The sequence below is a fragment of the Culex pipiens genome, chromosome 3, assembly GCF_016801865.2.
Source record: "Culex pipiens pallens isolate TS chromosome 3, TS_CPP_V2, whole genome shotgun sequence".
NCBI lineage: Eukaryota > Metazoa > Arthropoda > Insecta > Diptera > Culicidae > Culex > Culex pipiens.
This window is the reverse complement of record NC_068939.1, coordinates 79324774-79352721: the sequence shown is the minus strand read 5'-3', so window position 1 is coordinate 79352721 and position 27948 is coordinate 79324774. Positions and strand designations below refer to the sequence as shown.

Genomic DNA, 27948 nt, shown 5'->3' with positions numbered 1-27948 from the left:
CCAATGTATGGTTTTCCCTAATTTATAAAGATCACAATTGACTTTTCTAGACCAAAATAAAATAGTTGGCTATAATTTGGAGTAGATTTACGTTTTTAAGTATGTAAGTAAGTAACAGTATGTCAAAATTCGACATTTTCTTAAAATTTGCCCAATAACAGAACAATACCAAAATTTGGTATAATAACAAAGATTCGTATTAACTAACACTTTAGGCATTTTTTCAAGGGCTTGCCAAAACCAAAATTTGGTACCATTAAATGGTGTTATTTTGCATTTCCCGTGTTATTTACCCATGCTCGGGAAAGGGAGCCCAGATGTCACGAATTTTAATACCTGAGGTACCGTCTTCTGGGGGCTTAATGGGGCGAATAGGTACAGCTGTTTCAGCTATAATATTTTTTTATGGTTTCAAAAAATGTGAACAATCATTTCTAGAATTGATGCTTTTTAGTGCGTCAAAAACGGCTGTCCCTATTCAGACTGTAGTTCATGTTATCCTATGATAACAGTAAACTATTCTCAACTGTGTAACTGAAGCTTCAAGACTACATTTCTTTCAGTCTAATGATATTGTAAATGTTTGAATCACTGTTTATTTACCATCCTTTTGATTGAAATTAACCTTATTGAATTAACCTCACTGCTGTCGGATTATTGATATTGGCTTAACCATTCAGTCGTAACTTTATCCGCCTCTCGCGCAGTTGACTATTGAGTCGATAGACAAACAATGCTTTTTCTTCACTAAAATTACATTTCAATTTAATCAAATATCCCACAGTCGGCTTGCTCATAGTGGGACAATAAATGTTGACTTGTTCAACCGTGGCCTTTGTTAGTTCATAATTGTGAAGAAGATCTCCAAGTTTCTTCCAGTTCAACCTGAAAGGAAATGTTTGATTAAACATCGCGCGCTTTGTCACTTTTTTATTCACGCGGCATGTCTAGTCACGAGAGATTTTGTTAATCTCCAGCATAGCGGTAGATTAGTGCGTTTACGAGCCACACTTGGCCCTCATGTTTGGGGCGGAGAAGTCATCGTCGTGCGATGATCTTAATTAGCCGTATACACTATAGTAGACATCAAATGAAGTGGTTCGTTTCTTAGAGACCTGGCTTTGGAAGCATTTCGGAGTGATCACTGGACGAAGTCTGACGCACTGAAGCGTAGAAAAGTGGGAAACGGTGTTCTAGTGGGTAACTTGTTTTTTTCCTCTCTTGAAAGAATTGCTCAACCATGTTGGCGGAACAGTTGTTGTGATCGATTGTGCGAATTAGTGAGTGAGGTTGTAGCGGTGGACGTGTGGTCTTGGGGTCAAAATTAGGAACCAAGGGCCTTCAAAGCTGCAATCAACGGCGTTCATCAACGAGCAAACGAACCGGATCGGAACCCCCAACCGCAGAGATGGGGAAGGCGAAAAAAGGTAATTCTAGCACCGGTGAGGTAAAAATCAACGATACGGGTTTCTTTGGTACTAGTCAGATTGTCACTTTAAATCGTGATGGAAAGTGCTGTAAAGAATAAAAAACTAAGATAATAAATTCATTGTAATATTTCTGAGGAATGGTTTTGTGTAACAAAATTACATGATTTATATTGTTGGTTTTTAGTCATTTATGCCATTTTTATAAATACTCACAATTTGGTCTGAAACGACTTTTTCTGTAGTTTTTAGTGTAACTCAAATAATTTATTATCAATAAATATCCTTTGTTTACAATTGAACACTTTAAAATAAATTAATTGCAACATTCCAATGTGTGAAATAAAATAGATCAACTTTATTTGGACAGCGCTGAGCTAAATAAACTGCTAATCAACAATACATCGCCGATTACGATCAGCGTCAATAAATTCACCAGGTGGCATCCTCGTAAATTTTAAAGTGCTGAGTAATAGTTTTTTTTCTTGCGGTTTCGCGCAATAACCATTTTTTTTCTTTCTATTTAATAATTTCGTTTCCACTCACTGGCAAATTTAACAGAGCGAAACGATCCACCAAGGTGAATTTTTAAACTCTTAAAAACAAATGTTGAAAAACGGAAGGCAGTCAGGGGATTTTCTACAGCCTTGTTTTGATCGGGGTGAAGAGGTTCATTGCTGTGGGATGACGGCATCAACACGGTTGAATTTAAGATACATTTCGAATCAATTATCAAATAAATACATATTTGAGCAATTCTTTAGCAAAACCGGAAACGGATTTTGTTTGTATTATTTGATTTGGCTCAAACTTTGTGGGGGTTTTCCTTATGACCAAAGAAGTCATTTTGTGTCATTGGTTCACCCGTACAAGTATCCATACAATTTTGGCAGCTGTTCATACTAAAATGGTACCGTAATCTGGGGTGACTTTGATAGCCCGGGATGACTTTGATAGGTTTTTCAAATGCCCGTCAAATTAATATCTAAACATTTTTGAGAATTTTGAGTATGTAAGCATTAAGGGATAGCTTATTATCGAACATATATGCAAAGATGTGACTGTTACATTGGATGTATCAAAATTAGTGGCCAAATCAAATTTCTATCAATGTCACCCCGGGCTATCAAAGTCATCCCAGTTTACGGTACGTAAATATCCGAAAAACTGTTACTGTTGAAGGAATTTTCTAATAAATTGATGGACCTACATCAAGGTTGTGATTGAATTGATGGTAGGTTTTGATGAGGACTATTCAGAAAAAAATAGGTACCGTAAATCGGGGTGACATTGATGGGATTTCAATTTATTTTTAGGATATTTTCCAACTATTACGGTTTTTCTCAAGATTATTATTTTAAAAATATGTACTGGAATATGCCACGCAAGGTCCATGGTCTACTTTTTGCAAAAAGTGCTTGAAAAATACATGCGCTGAAAATTATTATTTTGAATTCCGGGGTGACAATGCCTATTAAATAGTTTTTCTTGTTTAAATTAGATTTAAGGTGTCAAAAAAAATATTTTTAATTTAAATTTCCTATCGCTAAGGTGGTCAATATAATTTTTAAGAAAAAAACAATGTTTAAATCTAGTTAACTATGTTTATATGCTTTTAAACAAAATACATATAAACTTTAGGTAAAATTGTTAAAAAGTCACAATTTTGCCTGAAATTTGTTAAAACTAGTTTTGTTTATAAAATTATCGATTCATATTGTATTTTAAACTGATACGTGCTTCAAGTATCAAAAATTTTCACATTTAATATGATTTTTTTTCTACTGAAAATGCATATAAATTTGATTTTTTATTATATTTAAAAAAGGACATAATATTTATTATTTACAAACTTATTTTACCTTCTCCTAGTGGAAAATTGATCAAAGAATCCGAAAATGCTTTCCGTTTTCCGATTCGAAATAGTGTTCATTGAGAAAATCATGACACTTTGAGAGTATTATTGCACACTTTGCACCAAATTCTCCACCCTTGCAAATCATAACTGCACACCAAATATTTGCACACTTTAAATCCTACCCCTTCTCCCCGCGCTCGCCTAGAGTGGTGCGCGTCTCGACTGAGCTTTGTTGCTTTCGAACACTTTATAACAGTTTCAAACTAGGGTGTATGTTTTAGACAGTTTTTTCTGCTGTAGTTTGAGGTGTGCACTTTTGTATAGAGCACTAGCGTGCACAGGGTGGGGCAACATGGGGCAGTTGCCCCACCATCCTCAGAAGTTTGTTCTAAAATTGCTATGGGGGTGTCCATAAACGACGAAATTTTCAAAACGCTCATATTGTTGCCCCACCTTCCTTAAGGATCTGGACACGCTAGTGGTATAGAGCTTTCCACAAGTTGCACGATTGTCTAAAAATCGCTGCAATCTGTAATAAGATAATGAACATTTTCTTTACTGTAGTTAACTAACTATTTAATTTTTTTGCAAAATTTTATGAAAACTTCTTCTTGAAGAACTTTAAACACTTCTCTAACATGGTCAGTATGATTTCATAGCATTTCGTACGTATTTAATTTGTACTCTTCATTTTGCGGAAATATCTCAAACTTATCAAAGTCAACCCCTTTTACGGTATTTTTTTGCGATTTTTTAATTGACTTTTTTCACAAAATCTGTTTTTTTAGAGATTTTTTTATATGTCTTAGGGGACTAAAACTCGCAACTTTTTAATCATAGAGAATAAAGGTAAAAAAATTGGCCAATTTTTTTTCAAAATTTTCGAAAGATGGTGATCGACTTTTCATTTATAATTTTTTTTGACCTCAGTTTTTCGATTTCTAAACCATTTCTGAAAATATATTTTTTCATGTTAAGAAATTTTCTATAACATTTTTATTTGTGCAATATTTAAAGCATCGAAAAACACTTTAATAAAAACACTAACACTGAAACATACCATAAATCCAAAAATATCTATAAATTTTGCACAGTAAAAAAATATGTAAATTTGTAAAGTTTAATATTGGATGGATGAAAATTACCACTTTTATGATGTTATTTACCTCAATTTAAACTGAAAAATACACACAGAAAAGTCGATAATAAAAATAGCTTTAAACTACTCTAACGCATTAACACACTTGAATTTGCAACTTAGGCCGTTGCAAATATTTTTTGAAGTTTATGTCCCTCGGCAAAAAAAAAATGAAATTTCAAGCCTAGGTTTCAACATTTGGATGAAAAAAGTGTTTTAAAATGCATTTTACAGGCGTACAGTTGCTTTCCAATCATTAGTTTTGAAAATATCGAGGTATTGACGGATTTTTTTTTTCGCAAAAAAAAAAACTTTTCGTGGGACTGTACATTGGTATTTCATGAAAATTTTAAATGTTTTCAAAGGAGTTCAAACATGCTAAATATGATTATAAACGCAGGAAAATGCATTTTGACTGGTTTTCAGTTGATTAAACTTTAATTTTCATTAAAATTTTGAAGTTTTTCGAAAAAATATTTTTTTTGCCTCCTGATTATTCAAGCCAACTTTAAAGGGGGGGGGGGGGGGTGGGGGGGGTTGACATAAACTTTGAAAATATATGCAACGGCCTTATTATTATTTTGTAGCAAATAAAAATAACTTTTGCCCCTGGTTTGGTACTTTTTTTAAAAGCATGTTGATATTGTACGTGGCAAAAATCACACGCAGACTGTTGCTGTGAATAAGAGAAAATTCGGTAAAAAAAAATGCGTTGCGTAATAAAAGAACTCTCCTTTTTGTCAACGTTTGGTTAAAATCTGAAAAAAGGTCTGCAAACAATGATAATAAACATTAAAAAAATAATGGTTAATTTTTAAATCGAAATTTGTCAATTACCACTTTTCCCTAGTAATTCCATTTCTTCCACCTAAACTGAGATAATATTACTTCGAAAACGAGGTACTATAAAAAGTTCAAGATTTCATTTTTTTTACTGTGCAGTATAGTATTCAATAATTCTAAAGAAAATACTAAAACGTGTAACGTGTAAATCGTAAAAAGTTTATGCCATTTGAAATTAATGCCTAAACAAATTTTTTATTCAAATAAGTGAGACCATTGTTTACATTAATTCGATCATTATTTTTGTGAATTTGGCTGTCGGTTATATTAAATACTCTTAGAATTCAATATCATATTTAAGGAATTTAATGTCTTTATTTATCTTAGAACAATTCAGAGCAAATATAAAAAAACCAAACGCAATTGAAAGTATAATCCTCCCGCCGTAATCCGCTTCCAGCATTTCCCAGGACAGTTGAGAATTCTTCTGCAGTAGTAATTTTGCTATTTCCGTTTGCGAATGGGCCAGCAGCAACCCCAGCATCGTCGACGGTTCCCCGCTTTCATTTCATCCAACTTCTTTCTGGCAGCAACAGCACCACCACATAAACCAACCGATATGCTTTAGGTGGGGGTGAGTTTGGAAAATCGACTTCCCTATCAATCCTGTCACGCGATGCCACCCACCCGTCGAAAGACACTTGTAGTCCTTTTCAGCATGAGCTGAGAGTATCAACAGGGGAAGGAGGGGGGAAATCATTCACAAATGGTAAAAGTGGCACTGATTACGTCACCGAAAATCCTATTTAGTGAATTTTGAGACCTGCTTGGCGGGGAGGGAGGAAATCTGTTCAATAAATAAGAGTGCCAAATGTCAAACGATGATGTCGCTCAATGGAAGTGGCTACGATATGACGATGATACAGGCCGAGATGAGAGGTTCCATAAATACTAAATCAAATTATTCAGAACGCTGAAACGTTCAATCATTGTCTGCGTCGTCGTCGTCGATTTGAGAGAGATGCTTGAATAACTGTGTCCTCCAGATTGTTGGGTGAATGAGAGGCATGTTTTATTTTCTGTTCTTTTGGAGAGCGGCGTTCACTTAATGAGATGGTTTTCAAATTAAATATTTTTTTTTTTAGATTGGAAAAAAATCATTTTTTCTTTCCTACGATTACATTGCACCACATTTTGAGAAAGTATAATCGTTTTAGATTTTTAGATTTTCTGCAATTCCAGGGGAAAACTTAGGGAAAAAATGAAAAATAAAATAGTAAGAGTTATTCTCTCGAATTTCTCATTTTTTAAAGGAGAATTTAAATTTTGTATTTTATGATTCGAATGAAACATTGTCCATGCACTACCTATGTCAAAGTGGCCATTTTGCATAATTAGTTTTTCCATACAAATCGAACTTCAAAAATTGAATTTTAAAAATACAAACGTATTTTTTATTTTCAGTTTTTATATCTGAAGTTTTTTTTAAAGGTCTAAATAAACTACATTTTAATTTTTGCTTTTTGGGTGTTTTTGAATACCCCTGTCACAAGCCGGTTTCAAAAACACATAAGAAGCAAACAAAAATAATTTGGTTTATTGGACCTTTTGAACCAAGTTAATCGATAGAATTATCGTCGATAATATTATCGTCTAACGATAACGATAATGGGTATCGTTATAGTCGTTATCGTTATTCCGATAATTCTATCGGCGATAATTTTATCGACGATAACGGACGATAACTTATATTAAATATAAATCTAAAATTTACTAAAACCAGCCAAATTATGTTAAATTTTCAAGCTATGATAATATGGTAAGTTTCAAAGTATAAATACTAAAAAATCACAAAATACCGTATTTTTGTGAAAATTTGAGTACTTCTTTCAAAAACTCTAAAACAGTCAAAATACATGCAAAATTTGGAATCGTTTGATTACCATATTGCGAATCATACAAATTTGAGTATTTTGGAGAAAATACGGTATTTTGTGAAAATTTGAGTATTTCATAAAAAAAAACCCTTAAACAGTTAAAATACATTTAAAATTTTGAATCGTTTGATACCCAAGTTAAGAATTATAAAAAATTGAGTATTTTCGAGGAAATACGGTATTTTGTGAAAATTTAAGAATTTCATCCAAAAATCTCATAAAAAGTTAAAATATATTTAAAATTTTGAATCGTTTGATACCCATATCGCGAATTATAAAAAATTTAGTATTTTCGAGAAAATACGGTATTTTGTGAAAATTTTAGCATTTCGTTCAAAAATCTCTAAAACAGTAAAAATTCATTTAAAATTTCGAATCGTTTGATACCCATATTGCAAATAATAAAAATTTAAGTACTTTAAAAAAAAACGGTGTTTTGTGATTTTTTTTAGTCGGGACCGTGGTGTAGGGGTAAGCGTGGTTGCCTCTCACCCAGTCGGCCTGGGTTCGATCCCAGAAGGTCCCGGTGGCAAATTTTGAGACGAAATTTGTCTGATCACGCCTTCCGTCGGACGGGAAGTAAATGTTGGCCCCGGATTAACCTAAAAAAAAGGTTAGGTCGTTAGCTCAGTCCAGGTGTAGGAGTCGTCTCCCTGGGTCCTGCCTTGGTGGAGTCGCTGGTAGGCAGTTGGACTAACAATCCAAAGGTCGTCAGTTCGAATCCAGGGGTGGATGGAAGCTAAGGTGTAAAAGAGGTATGCAATTGCCTCAACAATCAAGCCTTCGGACACCTAGTTTCGAGTAGGAATCTCGCAATCGAGAACGCCAAGGCAATGCTGTAGAGCGAATAATTTGATTTGATTTTGACTTTAAAAATAATCATATTATCAAAAAAAAAAAAAGGCTTGCAAATTCAACATAATTGGTTGTTTTAGTCAATTTTAGAAATACTATTAAATATAAGCTATCGTCCATTATCGTCGATAAAATTATCGCCGATAGAATTATCGGATAGAACTATCGTTATCGTTATCGAACCTCGATGGTTTTATCGTTAACAACCTTGTTTTGAACAAACTCCAGATACGTTTTAGGGGATGAAAATTTGCTTCTTTTGCGCTATAGTTTTGGATGGTGCAACATCTGGTATTTCAAAAATTATAAATATTTTTTATTGAAGCATAAACTTTACATATTATTTTTGACGATCAAATCAATAATTTCCGAGATATCAATATTTTTCGATTGGTGTAACGACCGATTGTAATGTTTTATGTTTTAAAACAAATGTTCAAAGAAAAACAAGAAATCAAGAAAAGATAAATGAAATCTATAAATTCGGAACACTTTTTTTTACTTACAGATGTAAACAAACTTTGGTTCTCTACAGGAATACATTTTTTTTACAAAATAATGAGTTCACACCCTGAAACCAATCAAACTCAAGCTGTTTTGTGAATGGTTTGATGACTTTTTTTTTGTGAAAATATCAGTTAAATTCTGGTGTTCCACAATTGTAGCTGTTTGTTTAAAAACAACTACTTTCACTAGTATAATAGCAAGAGCATAAAGGTCTTAAAAAAGTGGTGTTCCACTAAGCATAAATTCTGTGCAGGATAACAGTAAATTCTGTGTGGCCGCACTAGAAAATCAACATTTAAAATTTTAAGCATTTAAAAATTATGTTAAAAATCGGTTGCAATAATAACATGATTTTAGATGACGGCAATATCATTGAATTTATTATATTATTCAGACGCTTGATGCTAAAAGATTAGACCATAAAATTAGCAAACGGATTTTAGAGGATGATTTGAGAATTCTTCCAATTTCATGTTTTTTGACCGGTACTGTGTCTGCTAAATCTGTAATGGCTTTCAAAATTTACATTTATAAATTTCACAATCCATTGCCAATTTTTACAGCTTACTTTAGTACTATTTATAGAATTGTCATTGTTCAGCATTGATACAATGAATAAAATTTTCACATTTTGGTACCGCTTGGCATTGATAAACTCAACAACATCCTCCCACCACAGCTCGGGCCAATATCGGCCACGACCGACCGGTTTGACACATTTTACAATGAGCCTTCTCGCCCGGAGAAGGGGACAATTCCGACGAACAACAAGGACTTTTTGCCCTGGGGCTCCATCGAACCATGATACCGTCGTTGCCGCGCGCGTTTTTCCCCTTCTCGAAGCAATAATAATCAAATTTCCGCTTAAAATCAATTTTCCTCGCAATTTTCTCTCACACCAGGGGTAGTGTCAAAAGTGACAGGGTAGTGGGGTAGGTGGTTGGTTGGTGGGCATAAGGTGACGATGAACTTCCCCCAGAATGGCGCTCTCTTGGTTGCTCTGTAACACACACCTACACCGTCCCCACCCACATGTGCGCACTCTAAAGTAGGATAAAACATCAAAAACATTACCAAACACTTTATCAATTTGAGGATGCTGATGCCACCGATTGGCTTCTACGTGTGTGTGTGTGTGGTGTACACATGTTCAGTATTTTGTTTGGGGTGCTATTATTAGCATCCCTTCATTGTGAAGTATGGGAAGGGATGGGGGTTGAAACTTGAGCGAGCCACCACTTGACATTATTCAGGCAGACTACGAGCTGTCCAAAAACGGGAGAACAGCTCCATTTACCGTGCAAAGCACAACACCTACCTACCTTTATTGACATGGTTCTGATTTATGGTGATGTACGTACACACACACACGGTTCCCGGTTGAGTTAGGAAATTAGAGGTGAAAGTTCAAATCGATCATGTTGGATTCTGCCTGAGTAATGCCAATTAAATCGCTTTTATTGATTAAACGGCAAACATTTGTCTTCCTGCACTTTGGGTGCATAATTTGAATCGTGATAGTTTATAAACGCTGATTCGCAGCAGGAATTCCCTATTTTTTATTTGAAATGTTTTCCTTCCTTACTCAGGAAAGACTTTAAAACACTAAAAAACATCAAGAGTTTTTTTAAAGGTCCTATAAGCTATTGTCTTTTATATGTTTAAAGGACCTGTTAAAAAAAAACTCTAGAAATGATCTTTTTAAAAACACCTCCCAGACACACCTTCATTTAGACATATCACAACAGACCATGCACTTGATTTCCTCGGCTATGGCTGAAAGAATTACGTCCAGATTTGAAATGAACCCCTGATGAAGAGTTACGATGAAAACGACTAACCAATACAATTTTTTACATTTGTTTTTTTTTTTTAGCTTTTATCAAAGTATTTGTATTTGGGAGTTGAACCATGACACTTGAAAAATAATTTACGAAATCAGTGCTGATTTGACAAATTTTATAATAATTTTGTTTTTCAACACCAAAACTAAGCGAAAATGTGGAAATTTTTATGAAATTTCCAACTTTTGATTTTCGAAATATTGAATTATAAGTCTCGGAGCCAATCATGAGCAAATATTAGAATAATTTTGAAAATTAGAATTAGAACTTTTTTCGGTTTATGCTCTTTTCAAATGCAATTACTGCAAAGAGAAAGAGTAAAATCGTTCCGGTTCAAATTACATGAGTAATTCTCAACCAAAACCGGAAATGGATTTTATTTGTATTTTTTGATTTCGCTCAAACCCCCCACAAAGTTCCCTATGACCTATGAAATCGAAAAACTGCAAATATTTCGCAGAAAACAAACTTTCGGTGGCTATATCTTGAAAACAGAGCCCTTTTGTCAAAAAATCTGTACAGTACATTTCGATTGGAAATTCAATTTTACATTAAAAAATTACGTCAAATTTGTTTTTGCATGAAATTTCGATTTTTTCCAAAAATCTTCATTTTTTTAAAATGCGTAACTCGGTGGCAGATGTTTTGACCATGTTTCTCTATGGCTCAAAAGTTGTGGGTTTTTGTCTCCTAAAACATATCAAAAAATCTCGAAAATGAAAAATACGTATTTTGTGAAATTGAGTTTTGTGGAAAAAGTTGATTAAAAAATCTGCAATTTTTTTTCCGTGTACCTATTTTTTTCTCAATAGTCCTCAACAATACCTATAACTTTGAAGAAGACATCAAATTGATCAGAAAATTCACTCAAAAGTTACAGCTGTTTGATTTTTGATTTCTGTTACCATTTTTGTATGGACAGCCGCCAAAATTGTATGGAGACTTGTATGGGTGAACCAATGCCAATGATTTCGTAGAGAGTTGCTCACATGCTATTTTGGGGACCATCTAGTTTTTGCATTCTTTAAGAATTGAGAATATCTGTTATAACAGAATTGTAAAGACAGTTAGGCCGTTGCAAATATTTTTTGAAGTTTATGTTCCTCGACTCTGACCAAGGTCAAGGGGAGGGGGGGCAAAAAATAAAAAAGTATCAAAATTGAAATTACGAGCCATGGTTTCAACATTTGAATGAAAAACGTGTTTTAAAATGCATTATACACCTGTCCAGTTATTTTGCCATCATTAGTTTCCAAAATATCTAAGTATAAAATTTTATTTTTTGCGAAAACGCAAAAAATCGGATTTATAAACCCCCTCCCCCCCGTAACAAAATTTCCATACAAATTTTTAAAAAATTGTGGATTGTAAAACGGCTTCCGACTCCCCCTCCCCCCCAACTGCGTTACGTAATCAAAGAACGTTCCCTTAGAGCAATTCGCTACCAAAACCGGAAATGAATTTTATTTGTATTTTTTTATTTAGTTAAAACTTTGTGGGGTCCTTCCCCATGACCAAAGAAGATATTTTGTGTCATTGGTTCACCCATACAAGTCAACATACAATTTTACAAATGGTACGTAAACATCCAAACAGCTGTAACTTTTGAGTGAATTTTCTGATCAATTTGGTGTCTTCGGCAAAGTTGTAGGTATTGTTGAGGACTATTGAAAAAAAAATAGGTTCACGGAAAAAATTTGCCGATGTTTCAATTAACTTTTTTTTCACAAAAACTTTATTTCCCAAATTTTTGATATTCGAGATTTTTTGATATGTTTTAGGAGACAAAAATCCGCAACTTTTGAGTTCTCTATGGTGGGTTGTTTGGGTGAGACTTAAAAAACTTCAATTTTCCTGTTTCTTTTTTTTAAGCCGCTGTATCTTTGTAACCAGAAGCCCAATCTTCAATTTTATAGAAAATTTTCTGAACTTTTCAAAAACAAATATTTTTAGAAATGGTAACGCATGGTCACTCTTTTAAAAAATCGAACAAATGCACATATTTCGCTGAAATCAAACTTTCGGTGGCTTTATCATGAAAACGGAGCCCTTTATCAAAAAATCAGTAATGCACTTTTCGATTGCAAATTAAATTTTACATAATAAAATTAGGTATTTTTTTTGCAAGAATCACTGACACAAATCACTAATCACTGACTGAAATTTGGGGTGAAGACTCTCAAGACATATCCCGTGTGCATGACGAACCCCATTTTTTTTATTTTGCCCCTTGAAAAATGCAAAAAGCAAAAATTAACTGATTTTTAATATAAAAACTGTAAGTTAAACTTTTCAGCACTTGTTTCGAAAAGTAACACTTTTCAATTTTTTTTTGATTTAAACGATTTATTGACAAAATACATGAAAATTCGACTTAAAATTTCACTCAATGGGTGTTTTTCGAAATTGCAAAAAATGTTGTATGGAACTCGCTGCAAAACTTGATTTTTTCAGCACTCGTCGTATTTATCCAACTCGGTGAACCTCGTTGGATAAATGTACGACTCGTGCTGAAAAAATCCTCTTTTTGCAACTTGTTGCATAAACTACTATTTCGAAACAAGTGCTGAAAAGTTTAACTTTTCAGCACCCATTTCAGTGCTGAAAAGTAGAACTTTTCAGCATTTATTTTGAAAAGTGTTGCTATTCGATTCTGTTATTTTTGGTACAGAAAAGTAGGCTATTTCGTCGTTCAAGAATGACAGGAAAAGTAAGTAGTTTCACGACGGAATGGCAAAAACATATTTTTAGAGTCAGTATCGTGTGAGCAGCAGTGCCGGGATGATTGATTTTGGGGTGTTATTTTTGTGCTGTATTCGTGATCGTGTTCAGAGTGCATAATTGACAAAGGGAGCGCGTGGTCGTTAAAAAATATTCGGAGTGAGAAGTGATTTTTGTGTGTGCCTTTTGTTTCACATTTTTGTCGTGAATTGTATGCTGCGACGTGGCCACGCGCTTGCCTTGCTGAATTTTTGGCGTCTTGAGCGTAATTTGTGTTTTTCGTGTTTGTGTAATCTTTATTATTTGTTTTGTGATTTTCAAAGCCCTTTCTTTATCAACGTTGATCGGAAGGCACGGCGTCGGGTAAATTGTACATTTTTCGAATAAGGTTTTATTTTTTTCACGGTGAAAAGCCATTTCTATATAATAGTGGAGCAAAATAACTGTGACTGTTGGATCCCACTGATCATTTTTGATTCATTGTTCAACTTCAGCTGATCTGTCAATAACGGAGTAGCAGCTTATTGGCAGTCAACCATGCTCATGCTCATGCTCAAAAGCTGTAATTTTTTTTATCTTCTTTTAAATAAACTTTTTGAACATTGGCCTTCGTCATGCACACAGGACCGGTTCAACGAGTTTTCAACAACATTTTAAGCCGATTTGGTCTAATCATTCTAATCAAAGGTTTGAACTTTCTCTACAATTCTGTTGTAACAAATATTTAAAAAAAATCGATTAAAAATCGAAATCCTAAAATTTTTGAAAAACCCGATTTTTACAGTTAGATCTTAAAAGATTATGATTCAGGCCGGTAAAAAACAACTTTCTACGTATAAATCTCCGATGGGGTACCTCGGTTTATAATAATTTATTCTAGCCACGCCGTGTATACATTAGGGTGCCTAGAAAAAATGACCCCCTGCTCCACAAGCGGAGAACGGTTTTTTGGATTATTTTAAGCATCTGTGCAAATTTTGAGTGAAATTGGTTGAGACTTACCCATTGATACCCGAGCCTGAAGTTGATGAATAAAAGATTTTTCATACACAAATGACTTTTTTGAATCGCTTATAACTTTTCGGGATCGAGTTTTAGAGCTTTGGTTTGTTCTACAAAGTTGTAGAGCATTAATTTTCCAATAAGAATCTCACTTTTGAGCATATTTGGATGGAAGTACAGCAGGCCGTGCAGACCAAACCATAAGAAAATTGTGTTTTTCATACAGAGAATCCTCTTTTTACGCGGTTGCGTTACGCTTTTTTTTCTAGATTTCTCTTAAACCATACAATATTTTTACAAGCTTCAAACAGCGATTTATAGATGTAAACAAAACTTACAAATTGCTTCTAAAAGAGAAATCGACAAATTAGAAAAAAACGTAACGCACCGCGTAAAAAAATGTTTTTATGTACATTTTTTCGATTTTCGGCTTCGCTTTGCTAGGAGACGGTGATTTTAGCGGATGTACTTTTTTTCGATTTTCCCCATACAAACTTCTCCTTTAAGTATCAATGGGTAAATGTTGACCGATTTTGCTCATATTTGATCCAGAGTCCTAAAACAGGTCAAGGGACCATCCATAAACCACGTGGACACCTTGGGGGGGGGGGGGGTTTGGCGATTGTCCACGCTCCATACAAAAAAGATTTTATTTGTATGGAAATTGTCCACGAGGGGGGGGGGGGGGGTTTGAGATTTCCAAAAAAGTGTCCACGTGGTTTGTGTATGGTCCCCAAGGAGCGATATTCAGCTTGAGGAGCGAGGTTTTGAAAAAAAAGTCCCATATTCTGGGCACACTAATATACATAGATACTCATCAATGCTTCCCAGGATATTGCTAGTTGCATACATCCGGGAAATAGTGGTACCGTTTAGCATCATAATTGATTACAAAGGGATGGAAAAAGTGTCTGCACTATCATTTTAACTCAATAATGTAATTTTACATCCATGTTTCCGATATTAAATAACGAAACTTTTTTTTTTCTCTACCCTATCTGTCTATCCCCACAGGCAAAAGCGAAACTGGCAAACTAACCAAGAACGCTGACTGTTGCGACGGCGGGCTTGCGGGGGCCGGCGAAAACGGCGTCGACGAGCGAAGTTGTGGTGGGGGCGGGGGTGGTGGCGAGGAGGTCGCCCTGGCGATGACCACCCTCGGCCAGATCAAGGCCAGCTCGAGGAAGGGGGGCCACTGCATCGACCTGGCCGATTCGGACCAGCGCGAAACTTGGTCCGGCAAGGTGGACTTTCTGCTGTCCGTGATCGGGTTCGCCGTCGATCTGGCCAACGTGTGGCGCTTTCCGTACCTGTGCTACAAAAATGGCGGCGGTAAGTAACGAAAACATAATTGAATGATTTGAATTGATATCTCAGATTCAACAGGTTTCACAAACCTGTTGAATCCATTTTCAGCCCTACCAGCTTTCTCAGCTCGCGTAAATTCCTTCCGGAGGCTCATTACAGAGTTTAACCACGCACCCAATCCGCTATGATTTGTAGTCGTACGAACCACCACCGAACCATCTTGAACTGTGGGAAAAGCCCCGTGCACGTGACACATTTGGTACGATTCATTTCCCCCCCGCCTTCATAGCGAACCACCAAGTGAGTGCCAATCCGAGGGGTGTGTCACTTGCTGAAAAGCTGAAGGCAAAAGTTGAGTGCCACCGGTTGCTTAAAAGAAAGCAGCGGAAATTTCCTCTTTTCCGTTTTTCCACTTGGCGTAGTTTTCCCATCCACATTTCCCCGTTTTCACCACCACGTGGTTTGATCCATATTCTTCGTGTCCACTCGACCGCGAATCCGTTGCAAAACTCCGCAACGTCCCCGCCTCCCCGGTTCTTGATCTGTCATCATCATCAACGCCTTTTCCCACCCAGCTTCCGATTTCGTTCCGAGGAGGATGGGGGACTTCTAGATGGTAGGATTAGCTGTGCGTGTGTGTGTGTGACTTTATCCTTAACCGTTTCGGGGGCAAAAAATAGAAGGACTCATCAGAGTAGAAGAAATCACACACGTCTTGGGAGCGAAAGAACCACAACCGTTCTGGACGAACGAAATCTTACTTGGGCAACAGTGTTATTATAAATTATTATGGCTTTCAACAAGTGGGTAATGGATCTGGACATGGAGTGAAGCGGGGGAGGAAAAAGGGATCTGTTAGATATTTTTTTCTTGTATTGTGGGAGTGTTTTTAAAGTGAATTTATGGCTTTAAAATATTTGTTTTGCTTTTTGCTTATTTTTTATTTAATCTTGTAGTAAATACTTCAAATTGAAAATTTATTTTTGCACAAATGCAATGATTGAAAAGTTGCCGAAATAAAACGCACAATGAACAAATAAATAATTCTAAAGCCATAAAATTTTAGTTTAAGCGTAACTGATTTTGATCTTAATTATTCAATTAAATGATTGATTCATTCCGAATTAACAATTTATTTATTTTTGAAATTGGTTAGTACATCAAGTTACGATGCTCCTTCCAAATACTTCCCATTAACTTAAATATTGGTAGCTGAAGTTTTTTAAGGCAATTAAGATGAGAACAATAAAAAAACTGCATCTCAAGACTATTTCATTCAGAGCAGCAAAACACTGCCTCCAAATTGCCTGTTCCATAATTGTGGCATGTTATTGTGCCTCCCACGATTGTGAAACACCTGAATTTAACTGATATATACAAAAAAAAAGTTTTCAGACCATTCATAAAACATAACTATGCTTGAGTATCGTTGGTTTCAGTGCCTGAAGTCATTATTTTTAAAAAAATATTTACTCATGGAGAGAACCAAAGTTTATATACATCCGTAAGAAAAAAGTGTTCCGAATTTGTGGTTTTTAAGGGTCAAAGTTTTTCTTCAAAAACTTGCTATAAAAGTCAAAATTTGCAGTTGTTCGATACAGCATTCGAAAGATCGCAAGAAAAGCTTTCAAATTAAGGTAAAAGCGAATCATTAAGTTCAATTGTCGATTTGCTATTATTTTTTAATCATTGGTCGATCTGTAAACTGTTCCGAATATGAGGGATGACTATAAGTCAATAAAAAAAATGGGAACGTTTTGTCCATTTAATTGGTTTAATCCAAATACCTCAGAATTTTTCATAAAATAGATTTTTTAGTGATTTAAGTGTTACTTAATTCGAATTTTTTGTTGTGTTCATTCGGAATTTGATTTAATTTATTTATTGGGAACTTTTGAGTAACAGTTCTGGAAACTTGTCAAATGATGTGTTTTATGTGTCATTTATTCATCAAAATGTGTAAATAATAATAGAAACAACTTTTAGAATGTTGCAAACCGGTAAATATTTTGAAAATATTTTTTTCACAGAGTTTTTGAATATGTGCAATTAAAAACATAAAACCGTGGAGAGATATGTTTTTAACATGAATCAAAAGATAATTACATAATTGTTGTGTACAAGTATCACGTGTCTGCTCTGATTTAGCTGATACAACCGATTTTTTGGCTGATTTGAGATTGTTAAGGTTATTATTGCATTTTTATGAATAAATATGATATTTCCTTAATCAAATATGAACCTGGAACATGGATACAAAACATGATTTAAAATCGAAAATGGACTACAAATTACTGTTGCAAACTTCAAAAGTCATATTCTTATAAGTATAAAATAAAGAAAAAAAATATAAAATGATTTTCTGTTGAAAAAGCATTTAAAAGTAGGAGTAAAATTCGTGTGTTTTAACTCTGAATGTTGAAAACATCGTCACAAACATTTTTATTGTTTAAATCAAAATTAAATAGTATTTAATAGAAAAAAAATCAAACAGAAACTTCCATTCCAAACTAGTTGAACAAGAGTCAAAGTATTTGTAAAATGTAAAACATAAAAGATAAATTTATAAGACTTCTATAATATTGTCGATTCCTTGATCATTCCATATAAGAAAAGTTAAAAAAATATCTTCACGAAAAGTATTTCTCTTGAAGTTTGCGACAGTAATTTGTAGTTCAATTTCGAGTATAAAACATGTGTTATATTCATGCAACTGGTAAATATTTGGTTAAGGAAATGTGTTATTTTTTTTCATAAAAATCTAATACCCATATCAAACTCAAACTTGCAAAAAAAATCGGATTTATCAGCTAAATCTGAGCAGACGAGTGATATTTGTTCACAAAAAATATGTAATAATCTATTAATTCTTTTAAAAATACATTTTGTGGAGGAGGACCCCGTGGCGCGGTGGTTAGCGGCTTCGGCTGCCGATCCCTCATGTATGCTAAGGGGCCCGGGTTCGATTCCCGCCCATCTCCTCTGGGTGTTCTGTGTTTGTCCCGTTAGTTAGTAAATTCAGTCTGAAAAGACGGTGTGATGTCCATTACAATACGGTTTTCATACGGTTATTCATTTCTAAATATGTTCCACATATTCAAAAACTCAGTTTAACTTAATTTTAAAAATGATAAGCGTTTTGCACCCTTCTACAGAGTTGTTTCTTATCTTATTTTGCACATTTTGATGAGTAAATGCCACATGAAACACATCATTTGACAAGTTTCACAAACTGTTTTTAAAAAGTTCCCAATAAATAATAAAGGAATTTAGAACAAAAAACTTAAAACAAAGATATCTCAGAAATTTCTCGATGAATCATTTCGCTCATAGAAGCATTGGAAAGCTGAGAATATTTCCTATAATACACATTTAAAAGAAGCGATGACTATTTTTTCTCCTTAAGGTTGCCCAGAAAATACGCCGTGTTTATGACTCATAACAATTTTGTATGGAAAACCTCAAATTTGTATTGACTTGTATGGGGAAATCAATGATGCAAAATTCCTTATTTCGACGTAAGGAATGAATGAAAAATGTCTTATCCAAATAAAAAAAAAATCAATGAAAAGTCTTCAAATGCATCAGACAATATTTCTAGAGCTTTTTTATGTGGAGAAAGTCCTATAAACATATGAAACGAAATAGCTTACGGACCTTTGAAAAAAAATCTCCCAATTTATATTTTATCATTTCGTTGCTGTCGTGCTAACTTGTCGCACGTCAATTTTAGGCCAAATTGAGTTAAGAACGCCATTTTGTGCAGCTCACAATGCCTCACCTTTTGAACATCACAGATCCCCAAAATTTGATTTCAGTCCTGAGATATTCAATAAAAATCAGAAAACTCCATAGATTTTTGTCACTTTTCATATGAAAGAAGTTTCAATCTTGTCGTGCTATCTTGACACAGCCTGAAAATTGATGTAAGTGCGACAAAGGGCAAAATGATTTCAGGTCAGAACGCGTTTGACACAAGTACGAGCTCGACTACCGTAAATATTTGTAATTATAACTCGGGACTCCAGCAACCAAATTCAACCAACCTTCAGGATAATGCACATAATGATCAACCACACAAAACGTGTTTGTTATTGTTTACATTTTTTTCTCTCGCGATTTTGTTTATTCAAGGTCAAACATTAAAACGCGTTTTTCTCGGAACGTCAAAAGCGATGTGCGATAAGTTAGCAAAATTACTGACATCCAAAACCTGGAAACTCTAAAAATATACAAAAATCCGACTCTTGAATTCCGGGAATTGCAAATTCTTGAGAATCGTCACTTTCAAATTGGAGATCAACCAAACAACTTCAAAAATCAATCAACCATGTTATCTTCAAAAAGGTGAAAACGAATTTCTTCCTCCACATTTCCTTAACGTTCACGACAATTTCCCAGCGTGGCTCTTTGGCACACTTCCCGGCAATCATTCACAATCGAATATTACTTAAAAGCATTACCGATTTTTTGTGTTGCCTTTTTCCTTCCTATTGTTACGCGACGCAACCAGTGTTGTACGCTGTATGAATAGCGGCCCAAAGTGCTTCTCCTTAAAAAGGACATCCTCCTTGCTTGCCTTCTTGACGCGTCCTTTCTGATGCTCATCTAGGCAAGAAGCATATTTCCCACATCTCTTTCCCTTTCCCACTTGATATTGACAGCAATCTTCGGGGCTGGTCGACATAAGCCGGGGCAAAACGTGAAAATGACCCCATTTCTTGTAGCATTTCCTCGGCGGTGGCGTTGCATCTTCCTCCTCCCCCTCTGAAAGGTCCTTCCATCCAGCATCAGCTTTTATTTCAATTTTAAAGCACTCTCATTTCACCGGCACTTGACGCGGGCTCTCTCTCCGCTATACAGCGTGAAGAGCCGTTTTGAGGGAAAATTTGCCATCATTGTCAAACCCCACGGACAAGAGTGCCGCCAACATTTTCCTCCTTTGCCTTAGCGGACGACTGACTTGGACTGACTTTGAGCCAAGCCCCCTTTTCACGGGCCACGCTCTAACACCTTCTTCGTTCGTGTCGTTATTATTTTTCTTTTCATTTTTTCCAGAGAAAAGGAGAGCTGAGTAACCCCTCTTCGGTGATTGCTTTCCATTTTTCACACATTATTACACACGAACGCGTGAAAGGACTTAAGCGGGACACTTATCGCAATCATAAAGCATATGTGTGGGGGTGTGACCTGGTGTGATGTACACACATAGTAACTTATACAAATAATGCATATACAGTTCAGACTCGAGTATCCGAAGCCTCGATTATCCGAAGTTTCGAATATCCCAAGGTTTTATGGGACTTCGGATATTCGAATCAAGAATAAATAAAGATAGGTAGGTAAACAAATGCTTTTTTTATATACTTTTTTTTCATCAAATGCGACACCACCCTGCGACACCATTTAATTCGCAATACTTTTGTAGGCTTTTTAAAGATTCAAGTTAGTTTAAATAACAATTAATCTACAAAAATATAAGGTATCTTGTATTCTTCCAAGTGCGTGAGCTACGACGGAAAAGTGTACATCTCAAAAGCGTTTCCTCTCTAAGGCAAATGTTGAAACAATTTATGAGATAAAGTTGAATACATTAGAACTATACACCCCACACATGAAAATTTGTACTTTGTGTCGCTCATTTCTGGGAAGAACAGATTGTCGCTGTCGAGCTATCTTATTGTACGTGCAGTTTAGGCCAAATTGAGTTAAGAAAACCATTTTGTGCAATGCCTAAACTTTCGACCTTCACTGATCCCCAAAATTCGATTTCAATCCTGAGATACCGAAAAAAAAACTCATTTGAATTACGTACAAGTCCTAGCTTATGGGATTTTGGCTATATGGAAGACATTGGTCCTCCTATGAAAAATCATCCAAACATTAAAAAGTTATAGTGTTATAGAATTGGGATAGTGTCAGTTATCCAGTGCAATTATAATTACATGAACATTTTCACAAATATACGTTCTTTTCTTATGTATTGAAAATGCAATTTTTTCTCGAAATAATACTCAAAATGATTGATTTTGCTATATAAGTATAACATGATAGGAAATTTTTCATACATTTCGAACGTTATACCACACTTTTTTGAAAATACCCAAAATTTTCACAACACTACGTATTTTCCAAAAAAATACTATAAATTTAAGCGATTTATCGATCACGATTTATTCATACATTTCGCTAGAAATAATATATTTTGTGTAATACTCTAAATTTTAACAAAACTACGTCTTTTTCCAAAAAAATCATACAATTCGAAAAAATACTCCAAATTTTCTCAGCACTACGTACTTTTGAAAACTCAAAATTTCAGTTTTAATTTTTTTTGTTTGAAAAAAAACTGCAATTTTTAGATTTTTTTTTAAATACGTAGTTTTGTGAAAATTTAGAGTGTTTCAAAAATTGTATTGCATTATAAAACGTTACCTAATCCACCGTAATGTGGTTGATGCCTTCCTCACATTTTATAGTCATTGATCTTTTGGACTCGTTGGATAGGTCTTTTGATTACGCACCCAACGATAGGTCGCATGATTGATCCTGTTTCCATCGAAATATATTAGATTCGGCCTCTAAAATGTGTATAAATAACACTTAAGTGCTCATTACTTTCATAACATAAGGGTTGCCAGATTTTCAATGTTTTATTCTAATTTGAAATGTCTTTCAATAATTCAACTAACGACGTGTCATATGATGGACCCGGACATCATTTTAATCGAGGAAGGCAAAACAATAAATTTTTAGTGATTTTGTCGAAAATACGTAATTTTGTGATTTTTGTGTTATATCTTTCGAAATGAATGAAAAAATTCCGATCATTTGATACCCATATTGTAAAAAACCTTAATTTTTAGTATTTCTTAGAAAATACTTAGTTTTGTGAAAATTGTGAGTATATCACAAAAAATATTATTACTATCGAAATGTATGAAAAAATCCCGGTCATTTGTTACCCCTATACTGCCGTTCTACGCATAATTGTCCCATGTTCAAAAAAGTGCAACTGAGAAAAAAGCGATTGAAATTTTTCGACTGATTTCTGTGTTTCTACGCATAATTGTCCCGTGGGTTCCTGTTAGCCCTATGTGTCCCTAATCGCACCAGTTAGCATTTTATCACCCTTATTTGTGATTCTCTTGCTATACAAAAGGTAAACAAGACATAATGCTTAGTAAAACTAATGATTCCGTGTAAGAAAGTATTTGGTGGGACAATTATGCGTAGAAGTTTAACGATGGGACAAACAGACTTGGTGTTGTTTTTAATGAGTTTCCGAACAAAGTACCATGTTTTATGTGTTTTCCTTAAAGTACACATCAAACTAAACTTAAAAATGTCATAAAGTCAAAATCGTCCAAAACTGACATGTGACAATTATGCGTAGAACGGCAGTATAGCAGAAACAATACTTTTTAATATTTTTAGAGAAGCATTGCATTTTCAAAATACGGTCCAGACTAGATTGCAGTTGCAGAACTCGAATTTGAAAATAAAAAAAGAAAAACACATTTTTCTGGTAATGATTCGACTATCCGAAGTTCCATACAAACCTTCGGATAAACGAACTTCGGATAATCGAGGCTTCGGATAATCGAGGCTTCGGATAGTTGAGTCTGGACTGTACAGGAAAAATACGTATTTTTGTGAAAATTTTCATGTAATTATAGACCAATTCCCCACGGAAACTCTCAACATTTTTCTGGGGGTTCCTTGGCCGAAATAATAAGACCCGTAATTTTTGTTTGGCCATTAGGGTGACCTACGCCGTGTAAGGGTGTTCCGTAAAATGGCCTTTTTTCGATTTTAGCAAAAAACAATTTTTTCAAAAAATCCGCACCATTTCAACCAATTTTAGCTGTTTTGGACGCAAACGAAAGGGTATTAGATAGGCTTTTAAGGAAAAATAGTTAGATGTTTCAAATATCTAGCCTAACATTTGAAAAGGTCGAATGAAAACTTAAAATGCTGTTTTGAAGGTCTTGGGACCAAAGAGCCTATGTGTGAAAATATTTTTATTGGATTCCTCGGAAAATTTTACATAACATATCAAAAAATGGTGATGTTATGTTTACAATATTTCGAGATACGATTTTTTGAAAAAAAACCATGTTTTTCGACGCGCTGCGCGCGGAAAAGGACAAATGACGAAAACGGGGGAAAATCGACTTTTTTTAAATAAAACTGTGATAACTGTAAAATTTAGGCGATAACCTATACTTGTTGCGGTACCAAATTTTTTATAATTGAAAGACGCTACTTATCGCTTATTTTCTTCTTCCAGGTGCTTTCCTCGTTCCTTATGGTGTCATGCTGGTGGTCGGTGGCATTCCCCTGTTCTACATGGAGCTCGCGTTGGGTCAGTTCAATCGGAAGGGTGCCATCACCTGTTGGGGCCGGTTGGTTCCCCTCTTTAAGGGTAAGTCACCATGTAACACCTTGAAGATCTCAAACTATATTGACGCTGTCCACTTGCAGGAATCGGTTACGCGGTCGTGCTGATCGCGTTCTACGTGGACTTTTACTACAACGTGATCATCGCGTGGTCGCTGCGGTTCTTTTTCGCGTCCTTCACGGACCACCTGCCGTGGACCCTGTGCAACAACGAATGGAACACGGCCCTCTGCAAGCCGTTCGAGTTTGGGGGACCGAATAGGACCGCGGCAGCAGCAGACGCGGCGGCGGCGTCCATCAACGGGTCCTGGGTGAATGCTACGCTGACTTCGGCGGTGGTCGCAGTCAACGAGACCAAGTTTCAGTCCGCAGCGTCCGAGTACTTCAAGTAAGGAGGGCGTGGGGGTCGTTGTTTTGAGATGTTTGAAGTAAAAGTGTGGTCTTTCTTGCAGTCGGTTCATCCTGGAGCTGGACAAGAGTGACGGCATCCACGACCTGGGCACGATCAAGTGGGATATGGCCGTTTGTCTGCTGGTGGTCTACCTGGTGTGTTACTTCTCGCTGTGGAAGGGCATCAGCACCTCCGGCAAGGTGGTCTGGTTCACGGCCCTGTTTCCGTACGCTGTGTTGCTGATTCTGCTGGTGCGTGGCATCACGCTGCCCGGGTCGGCCTCCGGAATCCAGTACTATCTGAGTCCAAACTTTGACGTGATCTTCAAGGCGGAGGTTTGGGTGGACGCTGCGACGCAGGTGTTCTTCTCGTTGGGACCCGGCTTTGGAGTGCTGCTGGCGTACGCCTCGTACAACAAGTATCACAACAATGTCTACAAGTAAGGTTTAAGGTTCTTCAAGTCAACATGTGGTTGTAAAACATCAATTTCCCTCTCAGAGATGCCATCCTGACCAGCTTCATCAACTCGGCGACCAGCTTCGTGGCCGGCTTTGTGATCTTCTCCGTGCTCGGCTACATGGCCCACTCCAGCGGACAGAACATCGAGGACGTGGCCACCGAAGGTCCGGGACTGGTGTTTGTCGTGTACCCGGCCGCGATCGCGACCATGCCCGGTAGCATCTTCTGGGCGTTGATCTTCTTCATGATGCTGCTGACGCTCGGGTTGGATAGCTCGGTAAGCACTTTTAAACAACTTTTAAGAGAAACATTAAAAATTAATCAAAATTACAGTTTGGTGGTTCGGAGGCGATCATTACGGCGCTCAGCGATGAGTTCCCGAAGATTGGCCGAAATCGGGAGATCTTTGTGGCCGGGCTGTTTTCGCTTTACTTTGTCGTTGGGCTGGCAAGCTGTACCCAGGGTGGATTCTACTTCTTCCAGCTGCTGGATCGGTACGCGGCCGGTTACTCGATACTGATTGCGGTGTTGTTTGAGGCGATTGCGGTGTCGTGGATCTATGGTAAGAATTCTTTTTTACTTCTAAAAGAGAACATTTTTGAAACCCTCCCATTCCCAGGAACGCAACGCTTCTGCGACGACATCAAGGACATGATCGGTTTCGCGCCAGGCATCTACTGGCGCGTTTGCTGGAAGTTCGTAGCGCCGATTTTCCTGCTCTTCATCATCATCTATGGCCTGATCGGGTACGAACCACTGAGCTACGAGGACTACGTCTACCCACCGTGGGCAAACGCCCTCGGCTGGTGCATCGCCGGCTCTTCGATGATCATGATCCCGCTGGTGGCCTGCTACAAGCTGATCGTGACACCGGGAACCTTCCTGCAGCGCATGAAGATCCTGACGACGCCGTGGCGTGATCAGCAGATGGCCGTTAACGGCGTTACGACCGAGCCGGCCCAGGTCCGGCTGACCAACTCGGACGAGGGCGAAGAAGTTTGAGTGCAATCATTCTCGTTGAAGTTTGATATTTACTTTGTTTGAGGAAGGAGGTCTCGGGAAGGCCGTCTTTTTTGTACTGTAATAGTTACTTGTGTGTGGGCTATAATTGCGCGACAACTAGGAGATAAGCCCAATTGTTTGAAGATGAAAACACTCCTAGAGTGGAACGGGATTAGCGAAGCGCTAGAATCTTAAAATAAGATTAAAGTTAAGCAAACAAATACAAATACATGCTGTATAGATAATAGATCGAAACGATTTCAAAGGAGGTAATCAACAAGCGAATTGAATCATATTTAAAGTTTATCGTTGAAACGGCCCTCTGCTCGCACAAACCAAATCCTACAAGATGTACATAATTCGCCGTGTAGGCTGTGCTGGGACGCAAAATAAATGGTGGTTCCGATTTATGATAACAGAACAGAATTTGTACAATTGTTACCAGTTTTATGTGGCCGTTGATGATAGATAAAATATTCAAGTTACCGCGCTGCGACGAAGACACAACTATAGAGCTATAGATAAGTTGCCACGTTGTGTATCCCGACTAAGCTCTCCGCTTAACTTAGCACAAGCTAAATAACGCTCTCTGTTTCTTCCGTCGTCGCTGTAACGCTTAAAACGTTATTTTATGCCACTGCCGGTGGTGAGTTGAAAGCTTTGCACCGTCCACGTGGAGCTTAACAGCCATAAAGCTTCGCGTGGAAGGCAACTATCCACTCACTTGCTGGCAGAGCGTTTCATTTCTATACATCGTTGGAAGAAAGTTACTCTTGCAGTATACAGTTTAAAGTTAACTAAATTGGATAGAACGCTGAACTTACCCATTTATATAGCAAACCAGTTAATGCTGCTTTTCTGGGATAAACGCAAAAAAAATAAGTAAAATCTGTTAGCGAAACTCCAGTGTGATTATGAACTGAAGAACACGTCTACGATACCATACGAACACTTAAAGCTATAGACAAACCATATTGCTACGTAGCTTTTAAACCGATAGATTGGGTTATTGTTGTGAGAAATAAAATCATGTTAATTGCCGGAAATAAGCACGGACACGTAACCAATTTGAAACACCAACAACTTTATAGCTGGGAAGAAATGGATAGATTAATTGCTATAATTTTCTATTTTTTTTTTCAGTTGAGTGGAAATTGTTTGAGGAATGTTTTCCAGACAGCCATTGAAAGGCATTCCGAGCAAAATTATAAAAGTTAAATTACAACTGTTTTAGGCAAATAATTTAAAATTCTGTGAAAAATTCATCGTTCAGCCATAGAAGAAATTCTCACAGAATGTTGGCTTTTGGTTGGCTTGACTTATTGATTTTGAACGCAACGTTAGAATGTTTTTATAAAGGTTATCTTTCAGTCCATTCGTTTCTTCTCAGTTGTCGGAAAACTTAAAAAAAAACAATGAAAATCCAGAACTCAAAGTGTTCCCCTTTTATACAAACTAAAATATATAAATCACCAACAAAAAGCTCAAACTGGAAGCATGAAATAGCTTAATAAACAACTAGTGTTCCCCTTTTTCTAAAGAATCTTTAGCACACTATCGTAATAAATGCAGCAACAATACGAAATGCAAAGTAACTTACTGTACCAACCGACCGACAACAACAAAACCAAGATGAGTGATGCTTGTTCCAACAGTTTCGATAGTTTATGAGGAGTAACAGTTATGAGTTATTAAATTGTCAGGAACAGAAAACAACGAATACTCAGTATTTTGTTAACTGCAGCTGTCGCGTACTGAACGTGCGTGACGTTTTCTACTGTATACTTTGACTATTGCTCACTAAAAAAAATCTATGCTAAGTTTTATACTTTTGTTTATACCGTTATTGTGTAATAAAGTTGATTGAGTTTGAAATCTGATTCGGTGTGCTTCTACTTATCGAACGAGAGAAAAAAGCCTTAAAATATTTTAAACCATTTTTTGTTAATGATACGATTATCCGAAGTCCAATACAAACCTTCGGATAATCGAACTTCAGATATTCGAAAAATCGGAGTATGGAATGTATATTAAACCGGATTCATATTTGATTGCTCTGGAAGGTGCTTTACAACTTTCCTGAAAGAGTATGGTGCTGACTTGCTCCTAAAACATAAAAGGGTGCTCAAAAATCGTCTAAAACATGATATTAGAGCAGCATTTGTTTTTGAACATTGTATAGAAATCATATTTTCTTAAGCTTTTCATACCAAAATGTTAGGCATATGGCGTTATCCATAAAGTATGTCACACTCTAGGGGGGGAGGGGGGGTCTGAACAAGCGTGACATTACGTGTTATAAGTAGAGAAAAA

General features: G+C 36.2%; 1 protein-coding gene across 3 annotated transcripts in view; it reads left to right on the top strand.

The window, feature by feature from the left end:
- The window catches only part of LOC120422641 (sodium-dependent dopamine transporter), a 45661-nt gene extending 18146 nt beyond the window's left edge, over window positions 1-27515 (top strand). Inside the window, exons 2-9 of one of the 3 annotated variants that reach the window (XM_039586142.2) lie at window positions 1229-1427; window positions 15087-15404; window positions 23674-23808; window positions 23868-24171; window positions 24236-24613; window positions 24673-24910; window positions 24967-25195; window positions 25253-27515. In XM_039586142.2, the coding sequence (XP_039442076.1) occupies window positions 1409-1427; window positions 15087-15404; window positions 23674-23808; window positions 23868-24171; window positions 24236-24613; window positions 24673-24910; window positions 24967-25195; window positions 25253-25635 (2004 nt within the window). In that variant the 5' untranslated portion in view covers window positions 1229-1408 and the 3' untranslated portion in view covers window positions 25636-27515. Of the gene's footprint in view, window positions 1-1068; window positions 1428-15086; window positions 15405-23673; window positions 23809-23867; window positions 24172-24235; window positions 24614-24672; window positions 24911-24966; window positions 25196-25252 lie in introns of those variants that run through there. The other 2 variants (XM_052709545.1, XM_039586141.2) reach the window with 2 other exon arrangements.
- Window positions 27516-27948: the final 433 nt, after the last annotated feature.